At 38.1% G+C, this 18,308-nt stretch overlaps 4 protein-coding genes, 1 long non-coding RNA gene and 1 other non-coding gene across 39 annotated transcripts; 2 read left to right on the top strand and 4 right to left on the bottom strand.

Moving 5' to 3' along the window:
* Positions 363-10,457, top strand: LOC104703272 (protein SUPPRESSOR OF npr1-1, CONSTITUTIVE 1-like). Of its 33 annotated transcripts, none has more exons than XM_010419270.2 (9): positions 363-768; positions 970-1,044; positions 1,161-1,237; positions 1,360-5,238; positions 5,323-5,375; positions 5,520-7,294; positions 7,389-8,508; positions 8,582-8,884; positions 8,971-10,457. In XM_010419270.2, exons 6-9 carry the CDS (start codon positions 6,675-6,677, stop codon positions 9,823-9,825), a joined length of 2,898 nt encoding a protein of 965 aa, XP_010417572.1. In that variant the 5' UTR covers positions 363-768; positions 970-1,044; positions 1,161-1,237; positions 1,360-5,238; positions 5,323-5,375; positions 5,520-6,674; the 3' UTR covers positions 9,826-10,457. The 33 variants fall into 33 exon arrangements, with proteins under 33 accessions (XP_010417572.1, XP_010417573.1, XP_010417571.1 ...); XM_010419271.2 differs by having other exon boundaries at positions 970-1,060; positions 1,161-1,219; XM_010419269.2 differs by having other exon boundaries at positions 970-1,060.
* On the top strand, positions 10,013-10,522 carry LOC109125683. Its single transcript, XM_019227997.1, is given in 1 exon segment — positions 10,013-10,522. A coding segment is annotated over 1 exon segment (246 nt). The 5' UTR covers positions 10,013-10,031; the 3' UTR covers positions 10,278-10,522.
* On the bottom strand, positions 12,036-12,108 carry TRNAR-CCG. Its single transcript has one exon. It is a non-coding gene; the product is annotated as a tRNA-Arg (tRNA).
* On the bottom strand, positions 12,234-12,872 carry LOC104703271. Its single transcript, XR_754151.1, has 3 exons — positions 12,842-12,872; positions 12,692-12,759; positions 12,234-12,621 (listed from the first exon to the last, which is right to left on the bottom strand). It is a non-coding gene; the product is annotated as an uncharacterized LOC104703271 (long non-coding RNA).
* LOC104703270 (thiosulfate/3-mercaptopyruvate sulfurtransferase 1, mitochondrial) lies at positions 12,889-15,930 on the bottom strand. 2 transcript variants are annotated; one of them, XM_010419241.2, is made up of 12 exons: positions 15,681-15,930; positions 15,265-15,456; positions 15,123-15,182; positions 14,908-14,970; positions 14,480-14,604; positions 14,211-14,373; positions 14,032-14,091; positions 13,648-13,706; positions 13,447-13,528; positions 13,291-13,354; positions 13,141-13,208; positions 12,889-13,070 (listed from the first exon to the last, which is right to left on the bottom strand). In XM_010419241.2, exons 1-12 carry the CDS (start codon positions 15,786-15,788, stop codon positions 12,963-12,965), a joined length of 1,152 nt encoding a protein of 383 aa, XP_010417543.1. In that variant the 5' UTR covers positions 15,789-15,930; the 3' UTR covers positions 12,889-12,962. The 2 variants fall into 2 exon arrangements, with proteins under 2 accessions (XP_010417543.1, XP_010417544.1); XM_010419242.2 differs by lacking the exons at positions 15,265-15,456; positions 15,681-15,930 and having other exon boundaries at positions 14,476-14,604; positions 15,123-15,175.
* Positions 16,238-17,797, bottom strand: LOC104703269 (transcription termination factor MTERF6, chloroplastic/mitochondrial-like). Its single transcript, XM_010419240.2, has one exon. It carries the CDS (start codon positions 17,578-17,580, stop codon positions 16,411-16,413), a length of 1,170 nt encoding a protein of 389 aa, XP_010417542.1. The 5' UTR covers positions 17,581-17,797; the 3' UTR covers positions 16,238-16,410.

The raw sequence follows: 18,308 nt of genomic DNA, 5'->3' as shown, positions 1-18,308 counted from the left end.
CCAAAAAGTCCAAACTAGCTGGGCCGGCCATGATAGTAGACAATAAATAAAAATAGTAAAAAATATAAAAATGGAAAAAAGGAAATAGAAAAAAGTAGCTAGATGATGGATCATGAATCTAACGGTTCAAATTTAACCAATAAAGTCATCGAACACCCAGGCGTAAAAGGAAAAAAGTCAAAAAGGAAAAGTCATCGAACGCCAGCTAGACAAAGAAGTCAAAGTGGTTTGACGACCGACTTTATAACTTTAATCTTGACCGCTGAAACCTAACGCGATAAAATCACGACCGTCAATTGCTTTCATACCAATCTATAAATATTGGTGATCCCCTCCTCTCTTTTTTCCCAGAACCACATATGTCCACATCTTTCTCTGTTACGCTTTAGCTGTTGTTGATAGATGATTATTCTAAAAGAACGCGTCTTTGAGATTTTCTGAATCAATCATCATCGTTCCTACTTATGGGTTTTCACTTTTCATTGATGATTGATATTTTCTAGGGTTTGGTTTCTAAAATTGCGTCGGTGGCTTTTTTTTTTTTTTTTTTTTTTTTTNTTATGTTCGTGCGATTTACTTTTTTCTTTTTATAGATTGTGGATCGATTGCTTTGATCACTCGGTGATGGATGGTTTCGATGGATTGATTATTGCTTCTCTCTGTTACGTCTCGACGCGGGAGTGTTCTTCCTCTGGCTTTTGTTTCTCTTAGCGAATTATAATCCGATGATCATCGCTTTTCGATTTCTGAAATTTCACCTTCTGTAGAGTTATGATTTCTAAATTGATTTTGTCTTCTCGTTGTGTTTTTGTAGATTGTGTATGATTCTATGATCCGCCGTGATAGGTTTTTTTTTTTTTTTTTTTTTTTTTTTTTTTTTTTTTTTTTTTTTNCTCTACGCTAAGTCTTCAGTCGAATTTTGATCCCGATTCGTTCTCGCTTCTGAATTTTTCACTTTTTCTAATTCAGGTTATTTATTTCTCGTCCTCTTGTTGATGATTTAGATTGTCGAGGATGATCGATAGGTGATTGAGGAGGAGAAGGGTACTAAAATCGATCGGTGGTGGTTCTAATTTTTGATCCGAACTTGTTCTTCGCTGAATGTTCACTTTGTCTTTTCATGTTGTTTAATCCACGTAGTTCTATTGTTGTTAATCCAGATTGTGGAGGGTAATACTATTGATCGATTGGTGATTAAAGAGGATACTTAGATGGATCGGTGATGGTTTTATTGAACGTTGTCACGCGTTTTCTCTGTTGCTTTTTTTTGTCCTCCTTTCCCAATTCTTATTTCTTAGCCTTCTTCTTCTTTTCTAGATAAGCTACATCTCTCTTCTTTTCTTTTCGTCTTTGATGCAGATCGTGTAGGCAATGGGATTGCTCTGTTGAATCTTTTGTTTCTCGCCTATCATATCATATCATCTCTTTTGGTTTCTTCTGTTTTCTCGTGCGTTATTTTCCCGAATGACTTACTCGTTACAATCACGATTTCCTCTCTGTTCTATTCCGTATCAGTTGATCTTGGAAGGATGTGTCGTCGCTCCCTGATGTGTTACTTCTTTGGCGGTTTTCTATTTCCCTTTGTTTCCTTTTCAGGGTTCTTATATTACGTACGCTTGTTTTCCTTCTGATTTTTGTTGGTGAAACTTTTTGGTTTAGATCTTTGACGTTGAAGGCATTGTGAAGGGAAGGATGGCTTGCGTTTAGTTTCGTGTTTCTGGCTACTTCGCATCTATATCACCTCTTTCTGCTTTTGGTTGATTTATTTAATTTTGGCTATTTTTGTTTCTGTCCTCTGTGTGTCTTAATTTGTTTTCCAGGTTTGATACATCAACGCCTCTCTAATTCTCTGCTGCCTCTACACACATTCATATGAAAGATGATCGTAAAATTCCCTATCACACATACACATTCATATTCTTTGTACTTTTTTGTAACTAGTTTTTGAATGCTTATATGTCTTTTAGGCCTGCTAAGTCTGACCTCTCTGTTCCAGAAGGTTTGACATGTGATTTATTGAGGTTTTCGTTCCTCTTTCCCTTGGGTATATTTCTGTAATCTGTTTGATTTCATATACTACCTTGATTTTGAATTTTTGTTTCCTGAGTTATAGACTGCGCCACTTGGGATTCTTCAAGATCATTTGGATTTGTTATTGGATGTTTCAGGTTAACAGTAGTGTCGCTGATCTTCCTAGTGATGCAGGAATTTATGTATTATGCTTAAGACCCTTTCTTTTGTTATAGGTAGTGGAGGTTCTAAAAGAGAGAAACGTCAGGCTACTAACTGGTTTCTTTCCCCTGTCTTTTATGTTTATTGTTTGATCATACTCTCATATGCTTGTGACGGTGTTTTTTTTTTAAAGTGAAATGTTCCCTTCTTTATAGGTGTATATTTTGAGCTTGAAAGATGTCTTTGATCTTGTGCTTCCCTATTACCTCTCTGGCGGTTCCTTATCCCCCTTTGTTTTTTTTAATGGTTTCTTATTTCCCTGTTACTTGGTTGTTTTTCTTTTCTAAATTTTGTATAATTTTCGATTTAGATCGTAGAAGTTCAAGTCATTTTGGGAGAGAAGGATGGGTGGCGTATAATAATATCGTGTTTCTGGTTCTTTCACATCTATACACCTTTTTACCTATAGATTGTTTTATTTAAAATTGGGTATTGTTCGTGAGGTATGATTTTCCCCCTGTGTTCCCAGAATTTCCTTCACAACTCACTTTATTCTATGTCCGTATACACACTCAGATTAAAGATGATCATAGAGTCCTCCCAAACGAGTTTCTGGTTACTTATTATATATACACTTTTCTGCTATTGGTTGATTTATTTAATTTTGGTTATTGTTGGTTAGGTTTGATATGTCCTCTGTGTCTTATTCTGTTTTCCAGATTTTCTACATCAATCATTCTCTGTTCCTCTGCTGTTTGCACACATTCATATGAAAGATGCTCTTAAATTCCCTTCCGAATGAGTTTGTTCTAATACTTTTGCTTTGTAAGTAGATTTTGTTTTGATTGTCTTTTATCTCTGCTAAAAGTCTGAGCTCTCTGATGCAGAAGGGTGGACCTGTGTTTATTTAGGATTTCCTTCTTCTCTCCCTTGAGTATATTTCAGCACTCTGTTTCCATAGAATTTGTTATTGGATGTTTCAGGTTAGCAGTAACGTCTGCTGTTATTGGATTACCCTGTATTTCTGCATCGGGAGTTTTGCTAATTACGTTTACAGCTTGCCGGGAGAATTTGGTGCTTCCATCTGTCGTTGATTCAGGTTTTAGTTGATGGATTTAGTTTTTGAATTGAACAGCGTCAAGTCTGAGCTCCTCTTATGCAGAAAGCTAGACATGTTGGTAGTCAGGTTTTCGTTCTTCTTTCCTTCTTAGATCTTCTGCAATCTTTTGATTCATAATTCCTGGATTTTGAAGTGTGTTTCGCTTACTCAACCATTGACAGTGGGGAGTTTCTTTTGGCTTTTTGGTGTGTTGAGGATTCGAAGGAGCCCGACTCCCTTTTGATTTTTTTGACATCGAAGGTTGAATTTACAGTAGGTTTTAACCTCTGGTGTCTTTTGCCTTTTTCTGTTTTGATGACCACTACATTTGATGAAGACGTGATCAGCTCCCCTCCTTATCTGCTTGTGCTTGTATTTTGCTGCATCTTTTCTATAGTTGATACTAATCGCTTCTACTTGAGATGAAGTCATTATCGTTGCATCCGGGTTGATTTTGCAAAGTGGTAGTTCTGTTTTGGCCTGCTTGCCTACACTCGTATCTGTACATCATGAATTTGTGAAGTAGATTCAGTTCATATATTATGAGTTCTTTGGCATGTGATTATTGCATCGCTGTTGATCTGTGAATTACTTCTGACTGTTGTAATTTACTGGGTATTCAAGAAAAGGGAGCTTCCATCTCCATACTAATTGACGGGTTCCCATCCTTTCTTCCTTGTTTCTGCTTTTACGAGGCTATTTATTTTCTCAGAATTGATGCTATTAATTGTGGTTGCATAGTCTATTGCTTCTCTCTGAGCGGAAATGTGCTACAGATTTTGAGGATCCAGTATATTTACTTATGAGTTGGTCTGTTCTCCAGCAAGACAAGGTAATATCGAAGGTTCTATCAGTTTCACTCATCGGTTTTGTATAAACTCTTTTTTGTGTATCTTCTATTTCATGGTCTCTGCCGCTGGGGATTAGTTGTTCAGGATGGTTGAAGCTCTGTAGGTTGACTTCTCTGAAGGTGTGGATACCATACTTGTTCTATTGATTCTAAGATTGAGTTGTACTTTTGATGATGATTCTCAGTTTCGCAGCAATGTCTGATTAATATGTTCAAAAAATTTGAAGATTTTCAGCTCTTACTGTACACTACGTGGATTTTAGGTTTCATCAGATACCTCAGTATTTATTCTTGTATTTTAGTCATATAACTACTAGTTTGCCAGAATGAGTTATTTAGTTAATTTGTAAGTTCTTCCACAGGACATCAGATTTCTTGCCATTGTCAGAATCTGGGGGAATGAATCTTGTGATTCTGGGGAACACGTACAAATATTATTGAGGTGTTGTGTTGCTCATATCTTCTTTAGTTTGTTATTTTGATGTCATCGTTGATTTGATTATGTATGTGATTCTTGCTGGTAGTGTGACCTCATCATGGGGTAGGCTCATAGAAGGTGAAGAGCATCTTCGTTTTGATAACGGTCTTTACTTTTGACTGCTGACATTTGAATTTGATAATGAAGTCCTCAATTGATTTTGTTCGGGTGATACATAACCTCCTTACTTCTGGTGAAGAGGTTGATTACTTATGTTGTTGAATTGTTACCTCCGAATCCTAGTTCCTTTCTTCCTTTGGACGTATTGGCTTGCAGGTCAAAGCTTTCTGTCTAACACGATAATGTACCTCCATTCTGGTTACTGTTATTCAGACTCTACGATTGGGGAAGTGATGTTTACTTAATTCTCATCATCTCTTGAACCTTAATTTGCTCTGTCACACATTGAAGCCTATGTTGGGTTTGCAGTTTGTGAAGTTTTCATGGAAGGTCTTTGATGTTCACTGAAGTTGAGTTTATTCCTGAAGAAAGATATATGTTACGAAAACGCAACGTATTGATGCAAACTTTTTTATCTTCTGAATTAGGACGTGTTGCCATACCAACTATTGGTAAAGTAATTGTGAGAGATGTTTTCCTGTATGTGAGTGATATGTTTTGCTGGAAGGGACTATACAAGTGAGTGTTGTTTACGGAATTACTGGGATGATATATTATTGAAAATATATAAGATTTGTGCCTGATTGGCTACATTTTGTGCAGGAAGACACAACTCCGAGAGGCTTACAAGCTTATACGTAGAATGAAGTTAAAAGGTTATTGAAGTGTCTATTCTGTTTCACTCTTGCGGATATTAGTTGCCTTGCTTTTCGTTGGTTCATGTATTACTTGACGCAAGTCTTAACACTTACCCGAGATCTGACCAAACTCTTGTGATTTCCGGACTCGAACTTATGCAGATCTCAGGCCTTTATCTTGTGCTGTGGATTGGATTTGCTCATATCTCATTCAAAGAATGGAGTAGGTACGGATGTCATTTGTCATTACTTGATTAATATAAGTCTTCTGGTATTATTGCCTCTTGGGGATTGATTGCAGGTTGTCGTTTGTTCATGTGAGATTTAAACTTTGTGGCCTTTGTGGGTAGTGCTCTTAGTTTAGTCTGCGATGATTGAGTATATGAACACACTGCTGGTGAAGAGGTTGATTGTGATATGTTGCTGGATTGTTCTCTTCCTTGGTCTTAGGTTAAAACTACTCTGCCGACACTGGTTTCAATGAAATCACTGATGTACCTTTTCCTGCTTACCACAGAATTTGCCTAGATCAGTTATGGGACCTTTGTTGTGGTTGCTTTGACTTGCCTCTACAATGATTTCTCATTGGTCGGAACTTAAGAGGATCCTCATTTTGATGCGGTTGTTATTACTCATTGAAGCCCACGCTGGTGTTGTAGTTACTGAAACTTTCATGGGAAGGACTGTGATTGGAGTAGACTGCAATTGATTGAAGTTTGTTAATAGCGAAAACAGTTATGTGCTTTTGTATATTATCTATTCTCCGAGGGAACTGAAGTCTTGTTCCAGAAGTCTTGGATGTATAAGATTCTGTTTCACAAGTGTTAAGATCAAAATTCCATTCGCTTTAAGATTGTTGCTTCTGTTATTATTGAGACACTTACGTTAAACAGTTTTATGTGCTTTTATATAACTTGTGTTCGTTCATTTTACCTTGGTTTGGTGTGGAGGAGGAGGAGAAGAGTCTTATGTAGCTGGTACGCAGGAAGTTGAATCGGATTAGGCTGGATTCGTTTTGTAAGTGGAATGTTGTTGGTTAAAAAGATATCTTTTAATGATTGGCTTGTAACTAAGAATCACGTGGGTTATATACTGCACCGAGACGGTTCTATAACTTTTCTAAGCAGTTAAGCTTTTGCTAATCACAGGTTAATAAAATTTCAACGGTCCATAATTCATAAACTAATCGTGTCGGTCAAAAGTCAAATGTCCGTGTGGTCCCTCCCTGTCCGTATCTGAAATCTGACTTAATGAGTAGTGAGTCACTTGAACGAACGACTATAGTTCTATTTTCTCTTCTTCTTCTTCTTTCTTTGTATGGCTGTGGTGGTTTTCTTCGGTGTTCTCTCTGTCCTGGTCGTCTGCTTGGGACTACGGCGTCTCCTTCACTTTCTTCAAAGGAGAGAAAAAGCAACGCAGCTTCAACATCCTGTGACTTTCACAGGTGTTTCTCCGGCGGCGGGAACATTGGCTTCATCCTCGTCCCGGTCCTTGTGGAAGTACCATGTGTTCCTCAGCTTCAGGGGTACAGATGTACGCAAAGGATTCCTCAGCCATCTCTACAAAGCTCTCACCGACAAGGGGATCCACACTTTCCGTGACGACACAGAACTCCAGCGTGGGAATTTCATCAGCCCGGCGCTCTTGGAAGCGATTGAGCAATCAAGATTTGCCGTCGTTGTGCTCTCCGAGAACTACGCCACTTCTCGCTGGTGTTTGCAAGAGCTTGTGCACATCACAGATTGCGTCGAGAAGAAACCACTCGAACTCATCCCCGTTTTCTTCGGTGTTGACCCTTCACATGTGAAGAAACAATCTGGGAATTTCGCCAAGGCCTTTGCTGAACACGACAAGAGATCTGATACAAACACAGTGAAAACATGGAGAGACGCCATGGTCAAAGTAGGATTGATCTCTGGGTGGGATTCCAGGAACTGGTGAGCAAATTTAGAGTCCTTCTAGTGAACTTTACATGTAATTTCATTGTTTGAGAACCGAACTGTGACTCTGTGGGGGTCTATCTTGATTTAGGAACGAGGAGTCGAAGCTTATCGAGGAGCTTGTTCAAGATCTTTCAGACAGATTGTTCTCACCAATGTCTTCCAGTGATACTACTGGTGAATTGATAGGAATGAGTACACATATGAGAAGTATATATCCATTGATGAGCATAGATCTTAATGATGTCCGAATGATCGGAATTTGGGGAATGGGTGGTATAGGCAAAACCACCATCGCAAAATATGTATACAAAGCCTTCTTGAGCGAGTTCGATGGTGCTTCCTTGTTAGAGAATGTGAAAAGAGACTTTAACCGATATGGTCCATCACATTTACGTGAGAAAATCTTGTCTGAAATCTTCCGCAAGAAGGACATGAATACATGGAATATATATTCTTATGTGATGAAGGAACGATTATGTGGCAAAAAGATTCTTCTTGTTCTTGATGATGTTGACGATATAAAACAGCTAAAAGAACTCGCTGGAAGTCCTGAGTGGTTTGGACCAGGAAGCAGGATCATTATCACCACTCGAGACAGGCGTGTTCTAGACATGCATGATGTGGAACGTATCTATGAAGTGATGCCTTTGAGGAGCACCCAAGCACTTCAGCTTTTTAGTAAGCATGCTTTCAAGCAACCTCGTCCATCTGAAGATTATAGAGAGCTTTCAATAGATGTTGTGAAGCAGCTTGGTGGTCTTCCGTTAGCACTTCAACTCGTAGGAGGATCTCTCTATCGCCGGGAGCTGGAATTTTGGGAAGACAAACTGGATTTGCTGAGAAATAATAATGATGATTCACTGTTCAAGGCGTTAAGAGTAAGTTATGAGGCATTGGATGACCTAGAAAAGAAGATATTTCTTTACATTGCGCTCTGTTTCAACGGAGTGAATATGGACAGAGTTAGAAAAGTATTAGACCTGTTTTTCGTATCTTCCAGGCGCAGAGCGTTGCCCACCAGACCGAGTATTACAGCTCTGATGGAGAAGTGTATGATTAGCCGGTCAAACACAAATCGACTTTGGGTCCATGACTTGCTCCAGGACATGGCTTATGATATCATATGTGAAGGCAAAGATGAAAGGCCATGGAAACGTTTAATGCTGTGGGATTTTGAAGATATCAATCACGTTTTCTCCACCAACGCAGTAAGCTGATCATCTTTTATTAAGCTCAATCTTATGTCCCATTCTTGGATTTGAATATTTATTTTATCTCTAGGGCGATGAAGCAATTGAGGTGGAAAGCATATTTCTGGACATGTCTAATGGAAATGAGCTCAACATAACACCTGGAATCTTTAGGAGGATGCCAAATCTCAAACTACTTAAATTTTATACGAATTCCAGCATTGGACAGAGCAGAACAAGGATGTTAGATGGCCTCGACTACCTCCCTACGCTGCGGTATCTTCGGTGGGATGCTTATAATCTTAAATCATTGCCATCTCAGTTTTGTATGACTTCTCTATTTGAACTCAACCTCTCACACAGCTCAATAGAAACAGTTTGGGGTGGAACTCAGGTTTGATGCGGTACACAAAGGAGCTCTCTTCTTCTCCTCTTGATTTAATCTTGCTGATGCTTCTTCTCTATGTTATTACGGTGCAGGAACTTGCAAACTTACGGAGCCTAAACCTCACAAGCTGCAAGCACCTTAACGAGTTTCCAGACCTTTCGAAGGCGACTAATCTTGAGAGTCTGAAACTCTCCAATTGTGATAACTTGGTTGAAATCCCCGAGTCCTCTCTTAGACAACTCAACAAACTCGTCCACCTAAGATTGAGTGACTGCAGAAAACTAAGGAGCCTCCCAAACAACATCAACTTGAAATCCCTCAGATTTCTTCGTCTGGACGGATGCTCTAGCCTGAAAGAGTTTCCATTTATCTCAGAGACTGTCGAGAAGTTGCTTCTGAACGAGACAACTATTCAACAAGTACCATCATCAGTCGAACGCCTCTCTCGTCTCAGAGAGCTACGCCTCTCCGGCTGCAAGAGACTGATGAATCTCCCAGACAGCATGAAGAACCTGAAGTCTCTCACTGATCTTGGCCTCGCAAACTGTCCTAACGTTACATCATTCCCAGAAGTCGGAGCAAACATACAATGGTTGAATCTGAACAGAACAGCAATAGAAGCAGTACCTTCAACAGTAGGGCAGAATTCAAAGCTTCGTTATCTCAATATGTCTGGCTGTGACAAGCTTATGAACCTTCCTCCAACGCTAAAGAAACTGGCACAACTTAAGTACTTGTATCTTCGTGGTTGCATTAATGTCACTACGTCTCCTGAGCTCGCTGGTACCAACACAATGAAAGCATTGGACTTACATGGAACATCGATAACAAATCAATTGGTTGACTCCACTAGTGATGAGCCTCCTGGATGTGAAGTACCTGTCATTAGACGGTTCTTTATGAAACAAGTTCGAGAACACATCAAGAAGCGTAAATCCAACAGATGATAAGGATCAAAACAGAGTCCTTTTGGCTTACTTAGATCACGTGACCAAACCAAATGACTCTAGTCTTTTAAACAACTGCCACGTAAAGCTTCGTCTTGGCCATGTGGCAGGGTTTAAGAGCATGGCTTGAGGGTATAAATAAGTTTTGGTAAAGACAGAACCCAGGAGGGAGGGAAACGGAGTGAGAAAGATTAGTATCAGCAGAAATGTCGGGAGCACAAGGAGCAGAGCCGATGGGGTCAAGAACGGCGACAACATATGAGTCGGTGGAAGGAGGAAAGAACAAGACGAAGCTTGATATAAAGCCAAAGGAAGACGAAGGTGGGATTCAAGTTGACAAGCTTCAGGATAAGGTCTCTGATGCTGCTGGACTTGGCTGACCTGTCCTTTGGTGCTGGTAAAGTCGTAAAGATGACAATAAACAGGATCTTGGTGTTACCGGAACCGGCTAGATCCACGTTTTAAAGAAGATAATGAAGTTTCTAATAAATAGTTAAACTAAATTAGCCAATTCGATTTGTAAGTAATATAATTGTGTTATGGATAACCGTCAAAATAAATGATGCGGCCCAAAAAAGAGAAATACTGTAGTAAATTAATCTAGTGGCTATGGGCCTATGCTTTATTGTCTATGGGATTGGGCCTGTAAAACTCCAAATATTCATGGTCTTAAACAAAGAGCCCACATGTTATTATCGGGGACACACTACTTATAACCCACTCGCAGCAGTTGCGCGTATGGCGCGTGTAATCAAAATGCCTGGACTATATAACCCACCAAAAACGTTGTTTTTAACCAAAACACAATTTCTATAATAGCCCGGCGCGTGAAACAATGATGAACGGTTTGTTTTGGTTTTCTTGTTTCTTTTCAGTGCATTATCAAAAAATGAATGTGTACCTAAGTAAGCAATTTTTAGTTCTTATTTTAATCAAAGTAATAAATCAAATGTAGACTTTATCGTATCTTTATTAAATTAAACATATATTTTATTATACACCATAAAATAATTATAACGTATATTATGGTACATAGAAAAATTCAATCATGGAATTGTTATGAATTAATTCATCTTTCTTTCAACAACTTCTATTATTTATAAAGGTTCCGTTAATCAATCCGGTAAAAATTGTTTACATACCAAAAAAAAAAGAGATTTGAAATTACTTTTACTCTTTTATTTATATAAACTTCTAATTTAACATTTATGGGCTCATACCTTTTACTTGCTTTTTGATAATGGTTCATACTTATGATGATAAATTTTAAAAACATCAGAAATTGCATAAAGTAGCTTTAAAAAGTACGATGGAATCAGAAGTTTTTAAAACTCAATTAAAAGTATGCAAACAGAGTTGGAAAAACTAAGGATGGAGACATATGTTAACAAAAAAAGTTGATGAGACAAGGATTAAAGAACTACTATGCAGGGAAATCTTGAAAAGTTGGAGGCTGAATATTCTTTGCAGCGGAAAGAGTATGCCGCTTATAAGAAGGCGATGATGGTTAAGTTCTAGCGTTCACAAAACATTATTTTTTAGATATACAATTCATTTCTTAATTTTGCAAAACAATCTTATTTCTTAATCAATTTTTTGTGTGGGCATTTCATCTAATGTTTTTTTTTTCTTTTCTCTTTTTGTTATTCACTTTTCGTTGTATCATCATCAATGTCTTCAATTTAACAAGTTGCGCATTTAAGTAACAGAAACTATGTATATATAATAAAAATAATAATAAAAGGGGTATAAAGTAGATCTTATATTGATGTTAATAAATTGGCCAAGAAAACAAATCAATCCCCTACTTACCCACCTTCGCAGATTTAAATTCTTAATATAATATTTATTGAAAAATAAAGAGAAATTTTATTTACACTGCTTTTTAAATAAATAAAAATACACACTTATCCAGTAATTAAAATAAAGTTATATGTATATGTATAATTAATTTTTAGTTAAATAAGTAATTCTTAATTTTCTTATTAGATACTAGTACTATATAGTAGTCCTTTTCACACCCTAAAAGAAAGAAGAGTTAGTATTCAAAACAAAAAGTTAAGATAAAAGTTTTTTTCTTCAAAATAATTCACCTCTGTAGGGAACTTTAATCAATACGAAATATTATTAATAACTTATAAATTTTGAAGAATTAGTTGCTGGAATTTTTCGAAAACCAAACAAAACTAATATTGAATAATAAAATGAAACGACCACGGTGGGACTCGAACCCACAATCTCCCGCTCCGGAGGCGAGCGCCTTATCCATTAGGCCACGCGGTCTTCTTGCAATCTTTTAACTGGTATCATATATAATGCAAGACATTGCGATCCCGTATGATAGCGTAACTCTTTGTTTCACTTGCAATTACTAGTTACACCAATGTGTTGTTGTTATCTAAAGCATATGCCGAAAAAACTTGTTTATTATAGCCTCAAGATCTCTGTTTGAGAATCATAAACAATATTCTGTTTCTTGATTTTATTCGGAAGATGGATCCAGAACAAAAAAAGAAAAAGAAAAAACCAAGTTCTATAAATACAGTCCTCTTCTAGTTGAGGGTTGAGGCAAATTTAAAGCCAGCAATTGGATTTTTGAATACTTCAAGCCATTTCTTCAAGTTAAACATCACAATTATTTTCTTCTGTGGCTTGTAATCTTGTCGCTAGTCTTTACCGTGGAGACTTTCATGAAGAAGATTCATCACCCTCTATGGGCAAATCTGGTTGTGTCGCCCATTCAGTCCACGACCCATCATAGACCGGCACGTCGGTTTTCCCCAACCGGTGAAGCCCCTAACAGAGAAAGTCACTAAGTCAGTCTCCTCTCCGTTTATATATAATCTCAAATAAGAAATGGAGTTACCATTGCCAGGATGCAAGCTGATACGCCGGTCCCACACGAGGCCATAATAGGCTTGTCCAATGAGACATCTACAACAAAAATCCGAGATCATATATAAAAAATAAGATTGTGAACCATTCTTCAAGTGGAGACGATGATGAAATAGTTTACCTTCTTGTTCAAATCGTTTTTTTAGCTCTTCNATACTTCAAGCCATTTCTTCAAGTTAAACATCACAATTATTTTCTTCTGTGGCTTGTAATCTTGTCGCTAGTCTTTACCGTGGAGACTTTCATGAAGAAGATTCATCACCCTCTATGGGCAAATCTGGTTGTGTCGCCCATTCAGTCCACGACCCATCATAGACCGGCACGTCGGTTTTCCCCAACCGGTGAAGCCCCTAACAGAGAAAGTCACTAAGTCAGTCTCCTCTCCGTTTATATATAATCTCAAATAAGAAATGGAGTTACCATTGCCAGGATGCAAGCTGATACGCCGGTCCCACACGAGGCCATAATAGGCTTGTCCAATGAGACATCTACAACAAAAATCCGAGATCATATATAAAAAATAAGATTGTGAAGCATTCTTCAAGTGGAGACGATGATGAAATAGTTTACCTTCTTGTTCAAATCGTTTTTTTAGCTCTTCTGCTGGTAACAGTGTTTGCGAAGAATCAAACATCTACAGAAAAGAAGAAAATTTTATCACTTTAACTCTGGGGAAAAGATGCAGGGGAAGTGAGGGATGGAAACAAATTCTCTAGGGTGGTTTACCTGAGGATAAGGGACACATTTGCTTCCAGGTATATGCCCACTTCTTATTCCCTTACGGGGTTCTGGAGCAGTGCCATCAAACCTGCGAAAAAACCCGTAAAATATTCAAAAGCTACATCGAGTAAGAACTTAGTACGAAGGGAATAAGAAGTGTACTAAATCATCATTCCACACAAGTAAAAGCTTGGCAAGTCATAGTACCTGGCTTTGGAACGAGCGTCTATGTGTTGATAAGTCGGATCCTCCATATTGTTCTTAACCTGTAAATTCACCAACGAGAGCAAGTAAGAATCATGACATAAAATAAGAATCTGAACAAGTTATTAGAACACATACTCAAACTCAATACCAGGTATCTACAGACATCAATCTACCAACATACTGAAACAAAGAGTAGATTTAATATTGTCACATTCACAATTCTGAAAGATGGGGTATAAATATAAACCAAATTAAAGAACTTGAAGTTGAGTCAGGATTCTTTTACGAAGATTAAAATTTATGGTTCAATAGATAGAATGACTGAAGAAATAATTAAATCATATAACATTAAAGCCAAGACAAAACCATTCAGGAAATGCCAACCTGATCAAGTGTCCACACTAGATGTGGCTGAAACTTTGTCTGAAAGGTTATTGGACTAACCTGTGCAACCACGAGAGAGAAAATTGATATGACGAAAAAACATAATCTTTCCTGCTAAATCTCATCATGAATCTACAGAAATACGAACTACATAACCATTATCCAAAAGAACAACTTACGGTTTGTCCTTGATAGATTTTCTCTATGGCCTCACTTGCGGCACTAGCTTTCAAAATAGCATCACCTGATGCACTAGATTCAACATCATAACCTGACGCACGCCATCTTGGTAGACCTCCATCGAGCACCCAAACTTTGTCATGTCCAAAAACTCGGAACATCCTATTTAAGGGTAAAGAAAAGAAGCACATATCAATTTTAACAAAAACTGAAAAAGACACCAAACAAAGCAAAAGGATTTCAAGAAAAAATGAGAACCATAACTCACCACCATACTCGGGCTGCACTAAAGACCCCCTTTCCATCATAAACAACCACTCCATCTTTGTTATCAATTCCAAGTGCAGAACAACCCGCAGCAAAAGCTTCCTCAGAGGGCAACATATGTGGCAGCTGTAACAAGTAGTTGATATATCATACAATACTTAAGATGACTGTGTTACAAATAAGATCGAGCCAAAAGGATGTCTTAATGAAAACTCATGATAACATATATGTTAATAATGAAGACTTCTCATTTGATCTCACTAAAGAAACAGCTATATGCTGTATACACACTATCTTGATGGCAGCAAAGGAAGATAATATATCTATATCGACACTTTATTCATTAAAATCGATATCAGTGTGAAGTGAGAACTTCAAAGTAAAGTACACGGGTACATCTTCCGTAAAAGAAAAGATGGTGATACTTACACTAGTTCTTCGATCTGATATTCCATCCAAATCAAAGAAGAGAGCGCGGGGAATATGAGCAACCTATAGGAGAGGATCAGTGTAAGTCCGTCAGTATCAAGTAGTGTACTAACTCTACTACTTAAGAGTGCTTGCGCTAATCGAGAACGAAAACAACACAAACACTTGTGAAATCCAAGAGCTTCTCAATAATATATATTTGCTCATACTCTCACCTGATATTCTTGGATCGGATTTCTCTGTTCATCTGGCATGTACCACGAAGCATCCAAAACCTGAGCATGATTGAGAACAGGTAAGTTTGAGTATGGCAGCAAAAGTATTCAAGAAGTCAAACAGGCACCAAAGGGAAGTCACCTTCAAATCAGGCTCTCTAAGATTAGCATGAAGCCAATCAACAGATACAACAGGTTCACTGGTTGATATGGATGAGGTAGAGTAACCGGCTTTTGTACCAACTCCAGTATAAGCCATGGCTCGACGAGCCCATGTGGTTGATTTATAGGCTGTAGAAGCAACGCCTAATTGAGGAGAGTAGAATGCTCTCTTCTGCAATTACCATCACAAACACACAAGAAAGGCAAAAGAGTCAGATTTCATAAACAGAGAACCAAGTTGAGCAAATTTACATAATTTTCACTCCTTAATTTCCGATTTATCAGTCAAATTTAAAACTTTTGACAATCCGATGAACAAACCAGAGAAGCTAAAGCAACTATGAAACGAATGGACAATTGAAAATGGATCGCGAATCAAAATCGATTTCGACTTACAGTGAGAAACGCGGCGGCGGTCGTTTGGGGAAGAAGAGAAGACAGAGAAGGAGTAATCAGGCGGTGAGTAGCAGCCAAGAAACTTCTGGAGAAAAGGGTCGAGGCCATAATAATATCACCTCAATTCTCAAATACAATGCAACTCAACTGAGAGAGAGAGATGTGTTGTTGGCTTACAAAGACGCCAAATTTTTTGATGTCAGGTCAGATTGATTCTCTTCAACTACTAAAAAACGCATAAAGGTTGCAGCTTTGGAAACGTTTTTATTAATTAAAAAAAAAAAAAAAAAAAAAAAAAGAAAGAGAGATTTTGTCACTGCCGCCACGAACGATGTCAGGAAGAGAGACACGTCGAGTCTAGGGCGTCTTCGGCCGTTTCGCAAAACGTGGTTCGTCGCGTTTTGTGTGTTTCATACTTTTCTATTCCGGTTTAACTAATCTGAACTAAACCAAATCCAAACCGTAAAGGAAAACCAACTCATTAGATTTGTTATATCCAAATAAACCGTTACACAATTGCTAACCAAAAGCAAAATAACCTCAATAAAAACCGCATCAAACCAAACCAAATGATTTACCATTATATAAAAGAACACCATAATTTGCAATGTGGACCTTCTACAAGATTGGGAAGATCGAAAATTTTACACAATGTTACATCTGTAATGAACAAATTCGGAGAAACAAGAAGAAAAACAAATGAAAGAGTGGCCAATGAAAAAAGAGAGATTCAAAAGGGGAATCCTTTACGGATGAATTTCTTGGATTTCTCAGCCAAACGTTTCATGTTTTTGGATTTCTCATACAACTCCATCAGCTCGTCTGCAATATCTTGTGGATGACACATTACATAAACCTTCAAGAACCGTTTCTCGCTCATCCTCAGCGCTGTGAAAATGTTCACTTCTTTTACGAGTGGCTTTAGACGCATTTCCAAGACTCTCTTAACAAGATCCGCACGAGGTTTTAGTTGGGTCTCGAGGTTAAGGAGAAGCAAAAAGGGGTGCTTAAACACCGAATGAGCTGGAAGTTTCATCGAGGCTATAACAAAAGTCATGTTTCTCTGAACTTTCTCAACTGAGAGAGTGAGAAGAACTGGGCATTTCCCACAAAGATGCCAAATCTCTTCTTCCGAGAAGCCAAACTTTTCCAAGTTTCCAAGTTTCTCTTGGATTGTCTCCATCCTCGAGACCCCGATGAGTGTTGCAACATATTTAAACATCTTGGATTCTCTTGCCACCCCAGTTTTCTGAATGTACCCAAACTTCTCCTCGTTAAAGTTTGTTCTTGGGATCAACGTGGGTCGAGATATCAACATTGCGACAAGATCCTGTTGGCTAAAGCCCAACTCTTTGTAGGACTCTATCGCGGGTTTGATCTTGTCATCGAGGTCATACAACATGAGTGACGGGTTCCTGATAATGACTCTGCGCAACACCTCCTTTGACCCCAAAAACTCCATGAAGTAGTTGATCCTTTCATCAAGGACAAGGTGAATACGGCAGCTAAAGAACCTTGGACGACAATTAATAATCTTGACAAGGTCTGAAGACGTGATCCCCAGTGGCTTAAGAAGACTTAACTTAAACTCCAGCTGAGCAACATTAGCTCTCTGCAAAGCAGGCCTGCGAGTAAAAAGCTTTGATATTTCATCATCATCACAACCCCATATTCGTAGAACTTGTAAAGGACTAATATTTCTGTGATTAGAAGATACAACCGAGAGCTCAGAATCCTCAATGCATTCTTCTTCAGGTTCGTTCAGGCATAACGTCGAACACTTGGTGGTAAAAGTAGCAGGTAAGGGAATTCTGAAACCTGCGTTTCTGATGAAGCTCGAACTAGTAGTAAACAAGAATCTGATAACAGTTAAGACATCTCTCTTACTCGTCGAAAGCATTTAGAAGGTGTTCGATATCGAGAGATTAACAGAACCACTAGACTGAATAAACAAACTGGAGAAATTAAAGGAGCAAAATTTTCGCCAAGAATCAGCAAAACAAGAACTGAAACGCGTATTCAGATGCTTCTTCCATTCAATTTCCGGAACTAAGAAACTGCTACAAGAAGAAGAAGAAGTGGAATCGTTTTTTTTACCTCTCTGAGTCTGGCGCGGAAGCGAGAGTAGGGTAGTAAATAAATAATGTGGTTCAAACTGAAATTAGATCTTAAATACTGGACTATTTTTATAATTTACAGTAAGTGTGAAGTTGTAAACGTCGCCGTTTCGGTATTTTTTTGCTTCTCTTTGAAGTTTCTCACTGTAAGCCATTGTGCAAGAAACCTAAAGCTTAAAATCTTCACATTGGTTCATCTTTCTCCTCCGTCCAGTTTGAGCGAGAGAGCTGAACGTTGAATTCGATTTAATTCCCTTAGCTTCAGTGTACTTGCTCAGACGTAATTTCGTTCCACTTAAGTTGTTATACTAATTGTGTTTGGTCTTAACTTTATAATGAGTGTGTGGATCATTGTGTATTTTTAGCAAAATCTGGTTAGAGGATGACATTAGTTAATTTAGATTTTTACAGATTGCCTCAAGGTAACTTCGCTGCAATGGGTGACACAGTCAGTGCTCGTTTGCTCTCACCACGTTCAGGTTTAATAAACTCGTCTATCCTTCACTGCAGT

The sequence above is a fragment of the Camelina sativa genome, chromosome 7, assembly GCF_000633955.1.
Source record: "Camelina sativa cultivar DH55 chromosome 7, Cs, whole genome shotgun sequence".
NCBI lineage: Eukaryota > Viridiplantae > Streptophyta > Magnoliopsida > Brassicales > Brassicaceae > Camelina > Camelina sativa.
This window is presented reverse-complemented; position numbering and strand designations above follow the sequence as displayed.